General features: G+C 47.4%; 1 protein-coding gene across 2 annotated transcripts in view; it reads left to right on the forward strand.

Moving 5' to 3' along the window:
* Positions 1-16,242, forward strand: part of PCSK6 (proprotein convertase subtilisin/kexin type 6) — a 160,062-nt gene that overhangs the window by 57,228 nt on the left and 86,592 nt on the right. For both annotated transcript variants that reach the window (XM_060179302.1, XM_060179303.1), the window contains exons 3-6: positions 4,608-4,718; positions 5,936-6,079; positions 8,035-8,111; positions 10,636-10,724. In XM_060179302.1, the coding sequence (XP_060035285.1) occupies positions 4,608-4,718; positions 5,936-6,079; positions 8,035-8,111; positions 10,636-10,724 (421 nt within the window). The remainder of the gene's footprint in view (positions 1-4,607; positions 4,719-5,935; positions 6,080-8,034; positions 8,112-10,635; positions 10,725-16,242) is intronic.

Here is a 16,242-nt window from a genome sequence, read left to right on the forward strand (position 1 = left end):
TGATGCCCTCTCTGTGGGCATCTTTCTGCCCACAAGCGAGCATTTTAATAACAATTTGTTATTGGGCAGATGAATGTTTCTGTGGTTCTCATAACACATATCTTAAGGACTACAGACTACCATTTAGTGAAAATCCTGGGTGGTAATAATAGTTTCTTTCCCCAAGAGTTCATGCGAGCTGGGGAGAAAACAGAAGGGTTATGCAAAAAGACTCTCATGCCTGAGGCTTCCAGGCCCCATATTCAAAGCCCTATACCACCCTAAGACAGAACTTAACGATGTTCTGGTTATAAAAAAAAAAAACAACAAGCAAGCGATGAGGGTGGTGGGGGTGGTGGCACTGCCGATTGAACGCACATGTTACCATGAACAAGGACCCGGGTTCAAGTCCCCAGTCCCTAAAAGCAGTGAAGCAGGTTCACAGGTGTTTCTCTTTTCTCTCTCACACTCTATCTCCCCCTCCCCTCTCATTCCTCACTGTCCTCTCGAATAAAAAAGAAAGGAGAAAATTGGCCTCCAGGAGTTGTAGATTCATTGTTCAGGCACTGAAACCCAGTGATAAGTAACCCAGGTAGCAAAATAAATAAAAAGATAAGCTTTTTGAATCCAATTGCTATCTGCAGAGGCGAGCATTTCAAGTGTGGTGGAACCCGCCCTCACTGGGTGGCGAGTTAAATTTCCTTTCTGCATAGAGGTGAGAGTAATCATTTATAAATGCCTGTCCACAGCTAGCTGGTCTAATTAGAAGTTGAAGGCAGTTGGGTGAGCTTTGAAGGCTCTGTCCATGCAGTAGGGGACTTGGGAACACCTGCTGGGTCAGGTTCTGTCCACAAAGGCCACTGGAGTGGGTAGTGGGGCTGGCTGAAACTGAAGTGGGTGCTAGAAAAAGGCGTGCTGTGGCGTGGGGCCACGAGGGTTCTGTGGGCAGAGAAAGTCCACAGGAGAATCAGATCAGCAGCAGCTCCAGTGAAGAGGCCATTGGCAAGTCACAACTTTGGAACAGGCACTCACTGCCTCCTGAGGCAATGTGTGAAATGGCAGCTTCTGCTCCCAAGGGGGTGTTATCATTACTCTCTCGGCCATTCCCAGAGGACATTGCTACTCAAGTTGCCATGGAGAAACAGGCTCTCAGAGTTGTCCTGAGGCATCTCACTGCCGGTCATATCTCTGTTCTCTTTTCTCTTCCTCCTCCTGCTTTGCCACTATTGTTATCACTGGGGCTCAGTACCTGTACTACAAATACATCTCTCCTAGAGACTGTTTTTCCTTTTTAATTTTTTCTTTGCCCTTCTTTTATTTGATAGGACAGAGAGAAATTGAGAAGGAAGGGGGACATAGGGAAAGAGAAAGAGAACCTGCAGCCCTGCTTCGCCATTCATGAAGTATCCCCTCCCTGTAGGTGGGAATCAAGGACTTGAACCTGAGTCCTTGGGTGTTGTAACATCTATGCTCTACTGAGTGTGCTGCTGCTCAGTCTTCTATACTGAGTGAACTGAGAGTGGGTAGTGGTGGTGGTTGGCTTTTTATTTTTATTTTATTTTTTAAAAATATTTTAGCCAATTTTTTAGCTAGAGACAGAATCTGAGAGGGCACTAGTGGAGTTGCTGGGCTAACTCTATTATTGATCTATTTATTGCATAGAAACAGAGAGAAATCAAGAGGGAGGGGGAGATAGAGAGGGAGAAAGACGCCTGCAGCACGCTTCACCCTTTGTGAGGCTTTACTCCCTCACATGGGGAGCAGGGGCTTGAGCCTAGGTCCTGGCATGTGCTCTCAACTGGCGTGCCACCACCGGGCCCCCGGTTAACTCATTTTGTAAATGCAGACAAAGTATTAAAGTTGGGGTCTTAGGGCAAAATGTTCCCAGCAGTCACTTGTCTCCATGTGGGAAACAGAAAGATTAACTTCATAGGTCTAGGCAATGGAAGTTCTTTCTTTTTTTTTTTTAATTCAAATAAAATTCCTTTTATACAGTTTCTTAATAAGCTCCTGGCACACCCCCCCCCCCAATCAAAGCACCCTGCCAATAAAGAAGAAAGAGTAAAAGGTAAAATAGCCTGGCGTTCCAGCTTCCGCACGATCGGGCTGATTGTTCCTCACAGTTCTAATTAGATTTCTAGCCCCGAGGAGAGAAGAGCATATAGGCATTGGAAGCCATTGCACATTCAGAACTGCATCCCAAGTTCCTCTGTTTAAATCAGCCTCGTTTTCTCACAGAAGCCCGGTCAATTAGCCGTCTGCCCGGCTGATAGTTACTTTTGCCCAAGTCGTTCCGATTCACTATGGGGCAAAAGGAGCTGTTTTATGGAAGTATTGCTATCTTCTCATTCAAGCCCCCCACCCCCACCTTCTCACGAGCAGAGAGTTTTTTCTCCACTACCTTAGTATTTGGAGAGCCACGTAATTAATCTCACTCAGAAAGTGGAAAAGATGATTTCATCTCATCCAGAGGCATCGGAATGCAAAGCTGCCTTTGCGTGTGTCAAAGATGACCGGAGTGGAAATGAATGTTATAGGGCTTTGGAGAAAGTTCAATCGGAGGCAGATGGGATTTATTTTTTGTCGTAATTAGCTCCAGTCCAAGATTGTAGACGGACTCTTTTATAAGTAGTGGAATTTACAATCAGCCTCTACTTCCCATAAAAACTGAGGGTGGACATTTGTACAAGCTAGAAAAGCAAGTGAGAAGGGAAATTCACACACACACACACACACACACACACACACACACACACACGCACACACGCACACCAAGCATCTTCATTTTGCTCTGAGTCATGCAGTTGTTTTTATAACATCCTTAATTACCTCTACATGATTTTTTAAAATACCAACTTTATAAAAAAAGGACCCCTCTCAGCAGGTCGCATCAGCCACTGGGTTTTTCCAGGGCCTGTCATTTAAGCAAACTGAAAGCATTTGTTCTTTAACTCATTCCTTTGCCAGGAACCTGGGAGGCGGGTCGGTGCTACAGAAGCTGTAGCCAATGCCTGAAAGGGCTCGCAGAATTTTTCTTCAATGACTCCTCTGATTTCTTTCCAGCTTGACTGCTTCTAGTCCCATGTTACTGAGTCTCCCAGCCCCTGCATTTTCGAGTGATGACTCCAGCCCTGCCCTGCCCTGCCTTCCCTTCCCAGACAGAGGGATGCAGAACGTGGGAGAGCCAAGATATTATTAGGGAAGCCTCCGCCCCTGCCCCTATCACCACCAACCCGGGCAGGTCATGGCGGGGGGGGGACAGTAAGCTCAGAAGATGGGACATTATTCTGGGGGCCTGAGCCCATCCCTGTTCTGTCAGTGGGATGGACTTTCCCTCTCCGCCCCAAGTATAAGTGAAGTTCAAGTTTCTTTTCAGCAGTGACACAACATTGAAGCAGCTCTTTCCATTAACCCCAGATGGGATTTTATCTGATGCTTCTGTGTACTGGAGCCACCCAAGCACAAACAGACAAAAATGTCCCTGGCAAATAAATGCAGGGGGTGGTGACAGTAAGGGGATCCTTCACAGGTGGATCCTGAGGTTGATGAACTGTGTCATTGTTGGGTGGAGGGAAAGGATGCCACCCCCTGCAATGGCCCACATTGGGACACTCTGAGCTGTCTCCTTGCTCTCTGAGCATAACCCAGGCGGTTCTGGTGGGAAGATTTCAAAATGTTAGAATTAAAAAAAAAATTATTGGAGGGATTAATGATTTACAATCAGCAGTAAATACAGTTGTTGGTACGTGTGTAAAAAATTGTTTTCTGCAAAATAGTCTTAAAAAATTTTTTTATTGTCTTTATTGATTTATTGGATAGAAGCAGCCAGAAATTGAGAGGAAGGCGGGGAGGGGTTAGAGAGGGAGAGAGAGACAGAAAGACACATGCAGCCCTGCTTCACCACTTGCAAAGCTTTCCACCTGCAGGTGGGGACTGGGGGCTTGAGCCCGGATCCTTGCACACTGTGACATGTGGGCTCAACCAGGTGCGCCACCGCTCAACCCCTGAAAAACACTCTTAACACCCCACCTAGGTCCTCCTCCACCATAATGCACCAGGGCCTGAATCACACCCTCCATCTCAAATCCTTTCATGTGGTGCAATACACCAACTCCAGTCCAAGTTCTGCTTTGTGCTTCCTCTTCTGTTCTTATTTTTCAATTTCTGCTCATGAGTGAGATCATCCTATCTTTATCCTTCTCTTTCTGGCTTACCTCACTTAACATGTTTCCTTCACTCTACATCCAAGATGAGGTGAAGAAGGTGAATTCATCATTCTTAATAGCTGAGTAGTATTCCACTGTGTATATGTACCACAACTTGATCAGTCACTCATCTGTTGTTGGACACCTGGGTTGCTTCCAGGTTTGAGCTATTACAAATTGTGCTGCTATGAACATAGGCATACACACATCTTTGTGAATGGGTGTGTTTGGTTCCTTAGGATATGTTCCCAGGAGAGGAATTGCAGGGTCATAGGGTAGGTCCACTTCTAGCCTTCTGAGGGTTCTCCAGACTGCTCTCCACAGGAGTTGGGTGGATTTGAAGAATTTTTAAAGGTATGGAGCGGAGCTGGGCAGTGGTGCACCCAGTTGAGCATACACGTTACCATGTCTCTCCTCTGCCAGGTGAAATGGCTCCAGCAACAAGAAGTGAAACGTCGAGTGAAGAGGCAGGTGCGAGCCAGTCCCCAGGCGCTTTATTTCAATGACCCCATCTGGTCCAACATGTGGTACATGGTGAGTATCTGGGGTGGGGTGGGGGGGTCCTCTGAGATGGGTTAAGTTTAGTTCTCACCCCAGATCCAAATGCACAATTCTCCTTGGATGTGAGAACACAACCTCAGGGGACCAGGTGGTGGTACACCCTATTGAGCACATATGTTACCATGAGCAAAGACCTAGGTTCAAGGCCTCAGTCTCCTCCTGTAGGGGGGAAGCTTCTCGAGTGGTGGGGCAATGTTGCAGATGTCTCTGTCTCTCCCTCCCCTCTCAATTTCTCTCTGTCCTATCAAAAAATAATAAATAAATATTGGGGAAAAAAACTTTACCAGTGGCAGGTTTCTGATGAGTGTTCCTCTGAAAGCCCTAGTGTGTGGTAAGGGCAGAAGGTGGGTGCCAGTGATAGACCCAGTGAGAAGAGACTCCTGGGGGCCGGTAGGTGGCTCACCTGGTAGAATGTATATATTACACTGTGCGAGGACCAGAGTGAACCCTGGGTCATCACATGGGATCTCGTCTATAGGGGAGAGGGCTCACAAGTGTTGGAGTGGGGCTGCAGTGTTTCTCCTCTCCCTGTCTCTCTCTCTCTTTTTTTTTTTTTTACTCTGTCTAAAAATTTAAAAAGAGGGAGTAAGGGGGGAAGGCCACTGGGTAGGAGCTGGGTGGTGTGCACCTGCTTAAGTGCATGTATTACCATGCACAAGGACCTGGGTTTAAGGCCTCAGTCCCCACCTGCAGGGGGGAAGCTTCACAAGCAGTTGAACCAATGCTGCAGGTGCCCCTCTGGCTCTCCCTCTCTGTCTGCTTCCCTCTCATTTCCTCTTTATTCGATCAAATAAAATAGTTCTTAAAAAAAAAAAAAAGGCCACTAGGATCAGAGGAGTGGTAAGGGCACTGAGCCTCAGCAATAAGCCTGGAGGCAAAAAGAAAGAAAAAAGGAAAGGAAATAGATCACTGGGCAATCCCCCTAATGTGAGGGGATCCTCTGGGAAAATGAAAGATCTCTAGGTGCAGAAAAGGTATATACACATACACACACACACACCACCACCACCACCACCACCACCACCACCACCACCACCACCACCACCACCATTCTTCTTCTGCCGGGAATGGTGGGAAGATGGACTTCTGCTCTGCTTCCTGCCACCTCTGCTGGGTTTGCACAAAACATCTGTTCCTATATCCAGAGTGTCCACACAGGTGGGGACTTTGTGTGTCTTCTGTCCCCCCAGCACTGCAGCGACAAGCACAGCCGCTGCCGGTCAGAAATGAACGTGCAGGCAGCGTGGAAGCGGGGATACACAGGCAAGAACGTGGTGGTCACCATCCTCGACGATGGCATTGAGAGGAACCACCCAGACCTGGCTCCCAACTATGTAAGTCAAACCCTGGAACAGGCCTGCAAAGACTTTTCACTGCACAAATGGCATCTAACCAGGAAAACACAGTGAGCGGACTTTTGCTGCTGTGTCAACTCACTGAGAATAACTCACTGAGAATATTTAAAAACGGGAGTCAGGCGGTGATGCAGTGGGTTAAGTACAGGTGCTGCAAAGCGCAAGGACCAGCCTAAGGATCTCGGTTCGAGCCCCTGGCTCCCCGCCTGCAGGAGAGTTGCTTCACAGGCGGTGAAGCAGGTCTGCAGGTATCTATCTTTCTCTCCCCCTCTCTGTCTTCCCCTCCTCTTTCCTTTTCTCTCTATCCTATCCAACAAGGACGACATCAATAACAAAAATAATAATAATCACAATGATAAAACAACAAAGGCAAGAAAAGGGAATAAATAAATATTAAAAAAATATTTAAAAACAATATCAGGAAGACAGATCATACTGGGGAAAGAAATATCCTCTTGCTGATCTGGAACTGGAGAGAGGAATTTTGTAGAGGGATCAGAGTCCCAGAGGTCCAGGGGTCCGGGTCCAGGTCCAGGTCCAGGTCCACTCATGATGAGTCTTCAGACAAATCCCAGCAACAGAATGAACAAGGAGGGAATGTGGGCTCTGACTCTAAACGGTCTTGAGTTCCTGTGCTGGCTGTGTAACTTAGCGGCGCTGAGGCCATGGGCAAGCTTTTTAAATTATCTGTGCCTCGGTGTCACTGTCATAAAATGGGCTTCATAACAGAATGACTCTTACAGGGTTATTGTGATGATTAACTGAGTTCACAATGTCAGGAAGAGAATCCAGTTTGAAATGGGCACACAAATGCATTCAGTTTTCTGTAAAACTTGGATGCCAAAAATAGTGGTATGTCAATGGTATTTATTTTCCTTTTTTCTGCTTTTATTGGGGGGTTAATAGTTTAAAGTATTGGCACATGGGTACAATTTCTTACTTCAGCGTGATAGGTGTCTGCAAGATACTCTCACCCCCAGCTTAGATCCTTTCTCATCATCATACACTAGGACCCCAAAAGGCTCCCCTCTCTGCCCCCTTCCTCAGAGTCCTTTGCCTTGGTGCAGTACACCAAACCAGTCCAAGTTTCACTTTGTGTTTCCTCTTTTTGTCTTTGTTTCTTAAGTTCTGTCAATGAGTGAGATCATCCCATACTCATCCTTCTCTTTCAGACTTAACTCACTTAACATGATTCCTTCAAGCTCCATCATCCAAGATATTAATCTTAATAACTGATTACTATTCCATTGTGTATATATGCCACAACTTTCTCACTACTCATCTTCTGTTGGAACACCTATGTTGCTTCCAAGTCTTTTTCTTGTGGTGCAGACCTGAAAACTGACAGTCTCGAAATCTGTGTCACCAATACCAGAGAGAATTTGTGATGATTTTTAGAGGAGGATTTGAAATCATATGAGTATCATGGTTTTAAGTCTTTTAAGTAAACGATTTTGTTAAAAACACAAAGTGAAGGGAATTCCAACACCATGTGAATGAACTTTGAAGGCATTAGGCTAAGTAAGTCATTGGAGCCAGACATGAGAGGACAAGTGTCGTGTGATCCCATTCATATTTAGAATCAGCCCAGTCACAAAGACAGTGGTGTGGTGGGTGCTGGGTGCCAGGAGGAGGAGGCGTGGGTCGCTAGTTTTTAGTTGGTGCAGTTTCAGTTCTGCAAGATGAAAAGAGTTGAGCATTGCTCAGTGCAGGAGCGCTCAATGTCACTGAATTGCTACCTGAGAAATGGTTGGGGTGGTAGATGTTGTGTATTTTCTTCCATAAGAAAACACAAAGATAAAAAGCTGACAGTTGCAGGGAGAGAGGGCCAGGCCTTTGCTTTCTTCTGATTTCTGGTCCATTAAAGATAGTTGGGAGCGGGGCTGCAAGGTGCCATGCTGTTTCACTTTGCTCACTGAGATTCCACTTCTTAGGATTCGTACGCAAGCTACGATGTCAACGGAAATGATTATGACCCATCTCCGCGATATGATGCCAGCAATGAAAATAAGTAGGTGGCTTGGTCTCCTCTTTCTCTGCCTCCCTGTCCCTCCTTCTGCAGAATCACTGAGGCCTTGACCCACAGAGCACAGACAATGTCCCTGTAAGCTAATGGGACTTCTCCATCGGCCTGTTGGGTATCTGGGTTTCCCCTGGGAGCCAGAACCTCAACAGACACAGCCCTGCTAGCACAAAGGCCACATGTTCGGATTTAGCTTCTTCCTTGAGTGGTGCTGCCTTCCATGGTCAACTAGTAAGAGATGTTTGGCAGGCAGTGTTACTATTTCCAACCTTGGCAGGATATTTGAAAATGACACTTGAGTCTAGCCATCTCCATGACCAGCTATGTTAATTGCAAGTGGGGCCATGTGTTTGAGTTTTCTCCATCTGGGGCCTTATGAGTTTGAGTTTGACTCAATCCTGGGCCTTATGAGGGTCCTAAAAGGAAGGAGAACCAATGATCTCAGGTGAATATGGGTCTGAATCTCAGGTCAGCCATTGCTGGCTGTGCAGATTGGGTGAGCTAGATAAGTCCCAGTGTCTTAGCATCTTGGAGATTTTCCACAGAGGTGATCTGTCCCTCCTTTCAGAGGTTTGGGACCTAGTGAGATCATAGGTGGAGGATATTTTTGTCCTCTATGGCTATTGTTGCACATTGCAAATGGCAGTGGCCATTGATTGGAGCCATTAGGTGGTTTGCACCCTACAGACCTGCCCTGAGGCTGGAGTTGTTCCTCAAACCCGTCCCTGGGAGTTCCTCCACTGTGCCTGCCCTGTCCTTTCTCTGTCGCCATGCGCATGCCCTGAGCTCTCACCATAATTCCAAAAATATGTAGAGAACAGGAGCTCTTTCTTTCTTCCCCACCGTGGACACCAAGACTGCCAAGGCATGCCTGCCCTCCCTCTCTGGGAGTCTAGTTTTCAGCAGTGCTAGTCTCTGAGGCTCAGATGAGGTGCCGCCCTTGCCCCCCACCCCTACCCTTGGCCAGCTGATCTCTGCACTGGACAGCCTGCATCATTCCCAGAGCCACAGGGCCCCACCCCGGGGTGGAGGGCTGCTCTCCCTGCCTCACACCCCAAGGTGCCCTTCCCACACAGCAGCATGCATACTTGGGGTGCAGGGTGTCTCATTTCTGGTCACAGGCCTGGAGTGGGAGGGGGGGTCGAAGGAATGATGCTCACTCCAGCAGTGATCCTTGAAGGGCAGGATTGAATGGGAAGGGGTGGAGAGACAGGGGCTGTGCCTCACGTGACTGTGAGCAGAGCTGGGGGTTGGGAGGGGAGGGTGGGGTGCTCAAGGGCAGTGGGACAGCTGGCTCTCTTCCCTAAGGTTAACACACGGACTCCACGGAGGCTGTTTCTCAAAAAGCCTTTAAATCTGAATGAATGATTCTTGTCCTTCCTTCCCCTGGGATTCTCCTCAAAGACATGCTGTTCCAACTTTAGACCCCCACTGAAAGAATCGACCCGGTATAGCATATTGGGAAAACAAGGTCATTACTGAGGAAAGTGGTGTGTCTGGCTAGTAATTTCTCTAGAGATCACACAGCTGCTGGGCAGGGTTTAGCTTCCAGTGCTTTTTCTGGGCTCCTGCTTAAAGGGCCATGACAGGATGGGCAGGCTGTCCCCAAGCTTTACAGAGATACACAGGGGACCTTACAGGATTGCTCCTGGGGTCTGTTTCACATCTCACCAGGCGCTGGGGGAGTGGGGGATAACACAGTGGTAGTGCATAGGACTTGCATGTGAGAGGTTCCAGGTTCGATCTCCAGCATCACCAATAGCCAGAGATGAGCCACATGCTGGTCAATAAATAAATAAACTGAGGTATAAAGCATAATGGTTATGCAAAGAGACTCTCATGCCTGAGGCTCTGAAATCCCAGGTTCAATCCCCCCACACCCCCCTGTACCACCATTAGCCAGAACTGATCAGTGCTCTAGTAATAAGCAAACAAACAAACACATAAACATATAAGGGGCTGGCTGATGGTGCACCTGGTTGAGAGCCCACATTACAGTGTTCAAGAGCCCAAGTTTAAGCCTCCACTCCCGCACCTGCAGGGGAAGCTTCATGAGTGGTTCAGTGCTGTAGGTGTCTCTCTTCCTCTCTATCTCTCCCTTCCGGTCTCAATTTCTCTCAGTCCTATCAAATAAAGTAATTAAATAAAAATTAAATTAAAATAATTTTTATGTAAAAAAAGAAAATCATTTTAGAAATAAATAAATTAGAGTTCTGCCAGCCAGGACAGTATGTATGCTTCATCTGAGTGTGCTGAGTCTGGAATGCTGTGTGAGGGTGAACGGGGCGGGGGGGGGGCAGGGGTTTGTACTTGGGAAAAGACCTCTCCACACACACACCATTTACTGGCAGAAGACCTTGTCCCCTGGCAAGGGGGCAGCAGGGGACAGGCTGCCCAATTCCTGACTGGAAGTAGCCTCACGTCACTCCTGGTATTGGGACCTGTGAGCCCCCAGGCGCTCTGCTGCTGATTCCACTACTCACTCACCTGCTATACTTCTTCTTCTCTGCAGACACGGCACCCGGTGTGCGGGAGAGGTCGCCGCTTCGGCCAATAACTCCTACTGCATTGTGGGCATTGCATACAACGCCAAGATCGGAGGTGAGGTCTGGAAGGGCAACCTAGGGGCCTGGAGAGAGGTGCTGGGCAGTGTCCCCTCCTGTGGGTCTCATCCTTCGGGCCACCTGTTCTGTGCCTGGAGGCAGAGCGGTGGTTCACTCTTTCTGCCTAGAAGGCCAATGTACTGTCCCTGTTGGACTGGTCTGACTACCTGCTCATCACCCCTCCCCTAAAGGCCCCATGGGCTCTGTCCCACGCTCAGCTCGCCCAGCTCTTCCCGTCACTCCCCACAGACAGTGCTTACTGTTTCTGCCTGGTACCAATGCCTCCTCCCCAATGCCCATCCCAGACTGCTGGGTCACTTCCCCTGCCTCTACTGCTGAGCTTTCACTGAGGAGGATTTGTCCCTGTGTCCCCCTGGCAGACCCTGACTTCCCTGTGTCCCCTGGGCTTGTCGCAGTCCCATCATCCCCTGCGCTGGACTCCATTCACCCCCACTCCAGCCTGTTCAAGAACTTCCAGAATCCAGCTGCCCCTTGCTTTGTCCCCTTGCCAGGATGTGACTCTAGAGCAGAGTCAGACATCTTCCTCCTCAGACCCCAACCTCACAGTGTCGCTGTCTGTCACCAGTAACCAGGAGGACTCGTCGGGGACCCATAGCTGAGTTGGGCCTGAGCAGATGCACACGGCCAAGCGCACCTTGATTTCCCCCAGAGCCTGGGTGCTCCCGCAGGCCTCCCCTGGCACTCAGCCTCTTGGTTTGAAGGTGCCCAGCCTTAGTCAGGTGGCTGTATTGGTATTGCCTTCACAGTGCGCCCCCTTCCCTGCTCCATTGCCTTTGGGGAGTTGGCTGTCGCTCCTCTCAGTTCTTTTTTTTTTTTTAAGATTTTATTTATTTATTAATGAGAAAGATAGGAGGAGAGAGAAAGAACCAGACATCACTGGCACATGTGCTGCCGGGGATCGAACTCAGAACCTCATGCTTGAGAGTCCAAAGCCTTATCACTGCGCCACCTCCCGGGCCACCCTCTCAGTTCTTCATCAAGTAGCACAAGGTGTAAAGATTGGGCCAGGGGCTCTCTGGATCAGCCAATCTCTGGGGAAGAGGGAGTTCTGGAGTTTGGACAGACAGTCACTACATTCATTCACTAGGGCTCTCCCATCTCCACAAGTCTTGGTGATCTTTGGAGTGGCTGGTGATTGTCATTCCATGTGATAGTTTTTTTGTTTGTTTGTTTGTTTTTTTGGGAGATTTCTTTTTAAAAAAAATTTTTATATAAGAAAGGATAAATTAACAAAACCATAGGGTAGGAGGGGTACAACTCCACACAATTCCCACCACCCAATCTCCATATCCCACCCCCTCCCTTGATAGCTTTCCCACTCTCTATCCCTCTGGGAGCATGGACCCAGGGTCATTGTGGGTTGTAGAAGGTGGGAGGTCTGGCTTCTGTAATTGCTTCCCCGCTGAACATGGGCATTGACTGGTTGGTCCATACTCCTAGTCTGCCTCTCTCTTTCCCTAGTAGGGTAGGTCTCTGGGGAAGCGGAGCTCCAGGACACATTGGTGGGGTCTTCAGTCCAGGGAAGCCTGGCTGGCATCCTGATGACATCTGGAACCTGGTGACTGAAAAAGAGAGTTAACATACAAAGCCAAACAAATTGTTGAGCAATCATGGACCCAAAGCTTGGAATAGTGGAGAGGAAGTGTTAGGGGGATACTCACTGCAAACTCTAGTGTACTTCTGCTTTCAGGTATATATTTTGTAGTAGTTTATGGATACATGTGAACATATGCTCTCTCTCACAGAAACTGGTGTATGTCTAGGTTTTGGGACTTTGTTAGAAAGTGAACCACCTGAGATGGAATTAGAGTATACTATGAAAGGAAAAGTCTCACCCGAGTAATGAAGCTGAAGGGTTGTCATTCCACACGTGAAGTCTCTGGACACAGTCTGAAGTGAAGCATGTTGAGGTGGCCATCGTTGCGTTGATTAGGTTGTGATCGGTAGATGCAATATTATTTGATATGGATTGGGAGAGGCATACGGGAAAGTGGGTCCTATCCAAGGGTTCCAGGACTAGGGGAAGTAGAGGAGATGTGAGGTTCCTGCTATCTTAGGGTTCCAAAAGACAATCGATAGTTAATGTTATCATCACATTATTTGGTAATTGGGTTAACTTTGAAAAGTCCTTTTGTTATGGTTTGCTGTACAGTACCCAGTATCTTGTATATAGCTGTGCTATTGGTTGCTTCTGATCTACTTGGTCTAGGCTTTTGAGAGAGTCCGCATATCAAATACACAGCCTATATATTAAAAAGACTCAGTCTGTGTTTTAAAAAACTTTGAGACATACAATTAATTTTCCCCCTCATATTAATTAACTAGTGACTTATATGACTACATTTTACTAGGAGTGTACATAAACACCATTCCCACCACTAAAAGACTGTGACCCATCCCTCCCACGCATTCCCACCCCCCACTGGCCCAGGAAGCTGCATGCCATGTGATAGTTGTTATTGAAGAGTTGGTTCCATCTGTAGGGCTGCCCAGAATCTGTGTGCTTGGAGTGTCCATATCATTGTGCTAATGGTCCTCACCCCAGCCCCAGTGTGTCAGAATCTGGGACAGACGACTTCTGAATGTGCTGGGTTCGAGGTCTTGGGGGCTGACCACTGGTGACACCCATGCTGTGGATGGTGATGGGGAGTGGGGAGCCCTCAGAGAACAGTGTGTCATGGATGTGGTTTGTTCTCACTGAGACAGCTCTGTGATCACTGAAAAACTGAATCCCCAGGTTTTCCAGACTCCAGAGAACACCTCTACTTTCAGAGCTTGAGAATGAGAATGCTTGTCATTTCTTCTTCTTTTTAATTTTTTTTTATTTGTGGTTAGTAGTGGGTTACAAAATTAGGAGATTATAGGGTACAGTTCCATACCACACACACTAGTTCTGTGTCCTCACCTCCCTCCTCCCAAAGATAACCACCATAATTCTTTTTTTTAAAGCTTTTTTTTAAAAAAAATATTTACTTATTTATTTCCTTTTTGTTGCCCTTGTTGTTTTTATTGTTGTTGTAGTTATTATTGTTGTTGACGTCCTCATTGTTGGATAGGACAGTGAGAAATGGAGAGAGGAAGGGAAGACAGAGAGGGGGAGGGAAAGACAGACACCTGCAGACCTGCTTCACTGCCTGTGAAGCGACTCCCCTGCAGGTGGGGAGCCGGGGTTCGAACTGGGATCCTTAGGCTGGTCCTGGTGCTTTGTGCCACGTGCACTTAACCCCGTTGAGCTACTGCCCAACTCCCAACCACCAAAATTCTTACAAGTCTTAAAAACAGTTTCCTTTCTCCTCCTCCTTTTTTTTTTTTTTTTTTAACCAGAGCACTGTTTGATTCTGGTTTATGGTGGTGCAAGGGATTTAAATCTGGGTGGGGAGGGGTTCCAGTCCCTGGTCCCCCCTGCAGAGGGAAGGCTTCATGATCCATGAAGGAGGGTTGCAGGTATCTCTCTGTCTCTCTCCCTCTCTATGTCCACTCTCCTCCCAATCTCCCTGTTTCTATCCAATAATAAATTAAACAAAAAAGGAAATCTGGAACTATGGAGCCTCAGGCATGAGAGTCTGTTTACTTAACCATTATGTCATCTACCCCACTCCTTCCTTCTCCTACTCCTCCTAAATCTTTTGCAAGTTCATGTGTATCATTTATGTAGATTCCCCATGTGAGTAAACCCATCTGGTAGTTGTCTTTCATCTCTTACTTCACTTACTGCACAGTCACCTCCAGTTCCATCTGTTTTGTCCCAAAGGACACAATATTGTCTCATTTCATTGTAGAGTAGTATATTCCATGGAGTATGTCTCCCATCACTTCTCTAGCCAGTCAGCTGTTGATGGACATTTAGGTTGCTTCCACTCTTTGGCTACTGTGAATAATGCAGCTGTGAACATAGGGGTGGGCACGTCCCTTCTAATTAGTGTTTTGAGTGTCCTGTAGATCAATGCCTAAGAGTGGTATTGCTGAGGAATTCTTTTCTGATTTTTTAATATTTATTTATTTATTTATTTATTTATTCCCTTTTGTTGCCCCTGTTGTAGTTATTGTTGCTGCTATAGATGTTGTTTTTGATATCGTTGTTGGATAGAACAGAGATAAATGGAGAGAGGAGGGGAAGACAGAGAGGGGGAAAGAAAGATAGACACCTGCAGACCTGCTTCACTGCTTGTGAAGTGACTCCCCTTCAGGTGGGGAGCCGGGGCCTCAAACCGGGATTCTTATGCCAGTCCTTGCGCTTTGCTCCATGTGCGCTTAACCCGCTGCGCTACCACCCAACTCACTGCTTTTCTAATTTTGGGGTGTGTGCAGAACCTCTAATACTCAGTAGCCACCAGGGTCAGAATAAATGGGTGACAGACCAGAAGCTCGGCATGACCTGTGGGTGCTCAAGTGTCAGTGGAAGATACTACAAGGCTGAGAACTGTAGTGACAGGGAACCCCAGGGAAACAGGGAAACCCCCAATGGGCATGAGAGGAGGAGGCATGGCCTGGAGTGGAGGATGTGTTGAGGAGACCCTAGAACGCCCAGCAGGGGATGTGTCATTAGGGGTGACTGAGAGGGTCTGGAGACACAGGTATGAGGTTAACACTAGTGGTGCCCAAGGAATCTGTGACAGTCACGCCCCCAAGGCTGTTTTACATGGCCCCAGCCTCCTCTCCACTCACACAGTGTCCCCTTCTTCCAAGCCCCCTCCAGGACAGGACAACCCCCAGCACCCCTAATAGAGCTTTCCCTCCCCAGGTATGTAGGCACAAATGCACATAATTCCTGAGAAGCTTCTCTACCCCCTACTCCCAAAGCTGAGCAGAAGCTCTTTCTCTCTCTCCTGTTGTGACTTTCAGAGATTAAAATGTGTGTCCTTGCTTCCCCAGGCTGGGCTGTCTGGGGGTCTGGCACTGCCTCCTGGATAATTCATGATCCTGAAACATTGTCTGAATTCACTCCCTCTCAACCTGGGGGCTTGTTGTTTTCATTTGTTTTACAGCATCTGTCAAAAATCCACAATGCATGGTGATCCTTGCTTTCATCAGCCAGTCGGCCATAAAGATACTCAGGAAAAGAAATGCACTGGCTTGCGTCTTTGCCTTGCCCTGTCTTCCTTTTATTCTGGCTGTACTGCTCCCTCTGGTTTTCAGTTTCACAGGCTGTGCTTTTGTGTTTTCTGAAGCTCAGGTTCGCTGGTAAGAAGTGATCTCCGGTTTTCTCTGAGAGTGTCTGGAGTTTGTCTTTACTTTTGAAAGGCATCTTTGCTGACTGTGGACTTCTAGCTTGACACGTTTTTCTTCCAGTGCTAGAAAGATGTTATTTCCCCTGTCTTCTGGCATTGATTGTTTCTGACAATCAATGGACTGTCATCGTATTGTTCTTTATTTAATATGATTTGATGCTTTGGAAGCTTTTATATTGTCTTTCTCTTCTTTTTTGTTTCTACCTGTCCTTTCCCTGTGATTATAATGTCCTTTGGTATAATTGTTTATTATATATATTTTTATAT

This window comes from Erinaceus europaeus, chromosome 20, assembly GCF_950295315.1.
Source record: "Erinaceus europaeus chromosome 20, mEriEur2.1, whole genome shotgun sequence".
NCBI lineage: Eukaryota > Metazoa > Chordata > Mammalia > Eulipotyphla > Erinaceidae > Erinaceus > Erinaceus europaeus.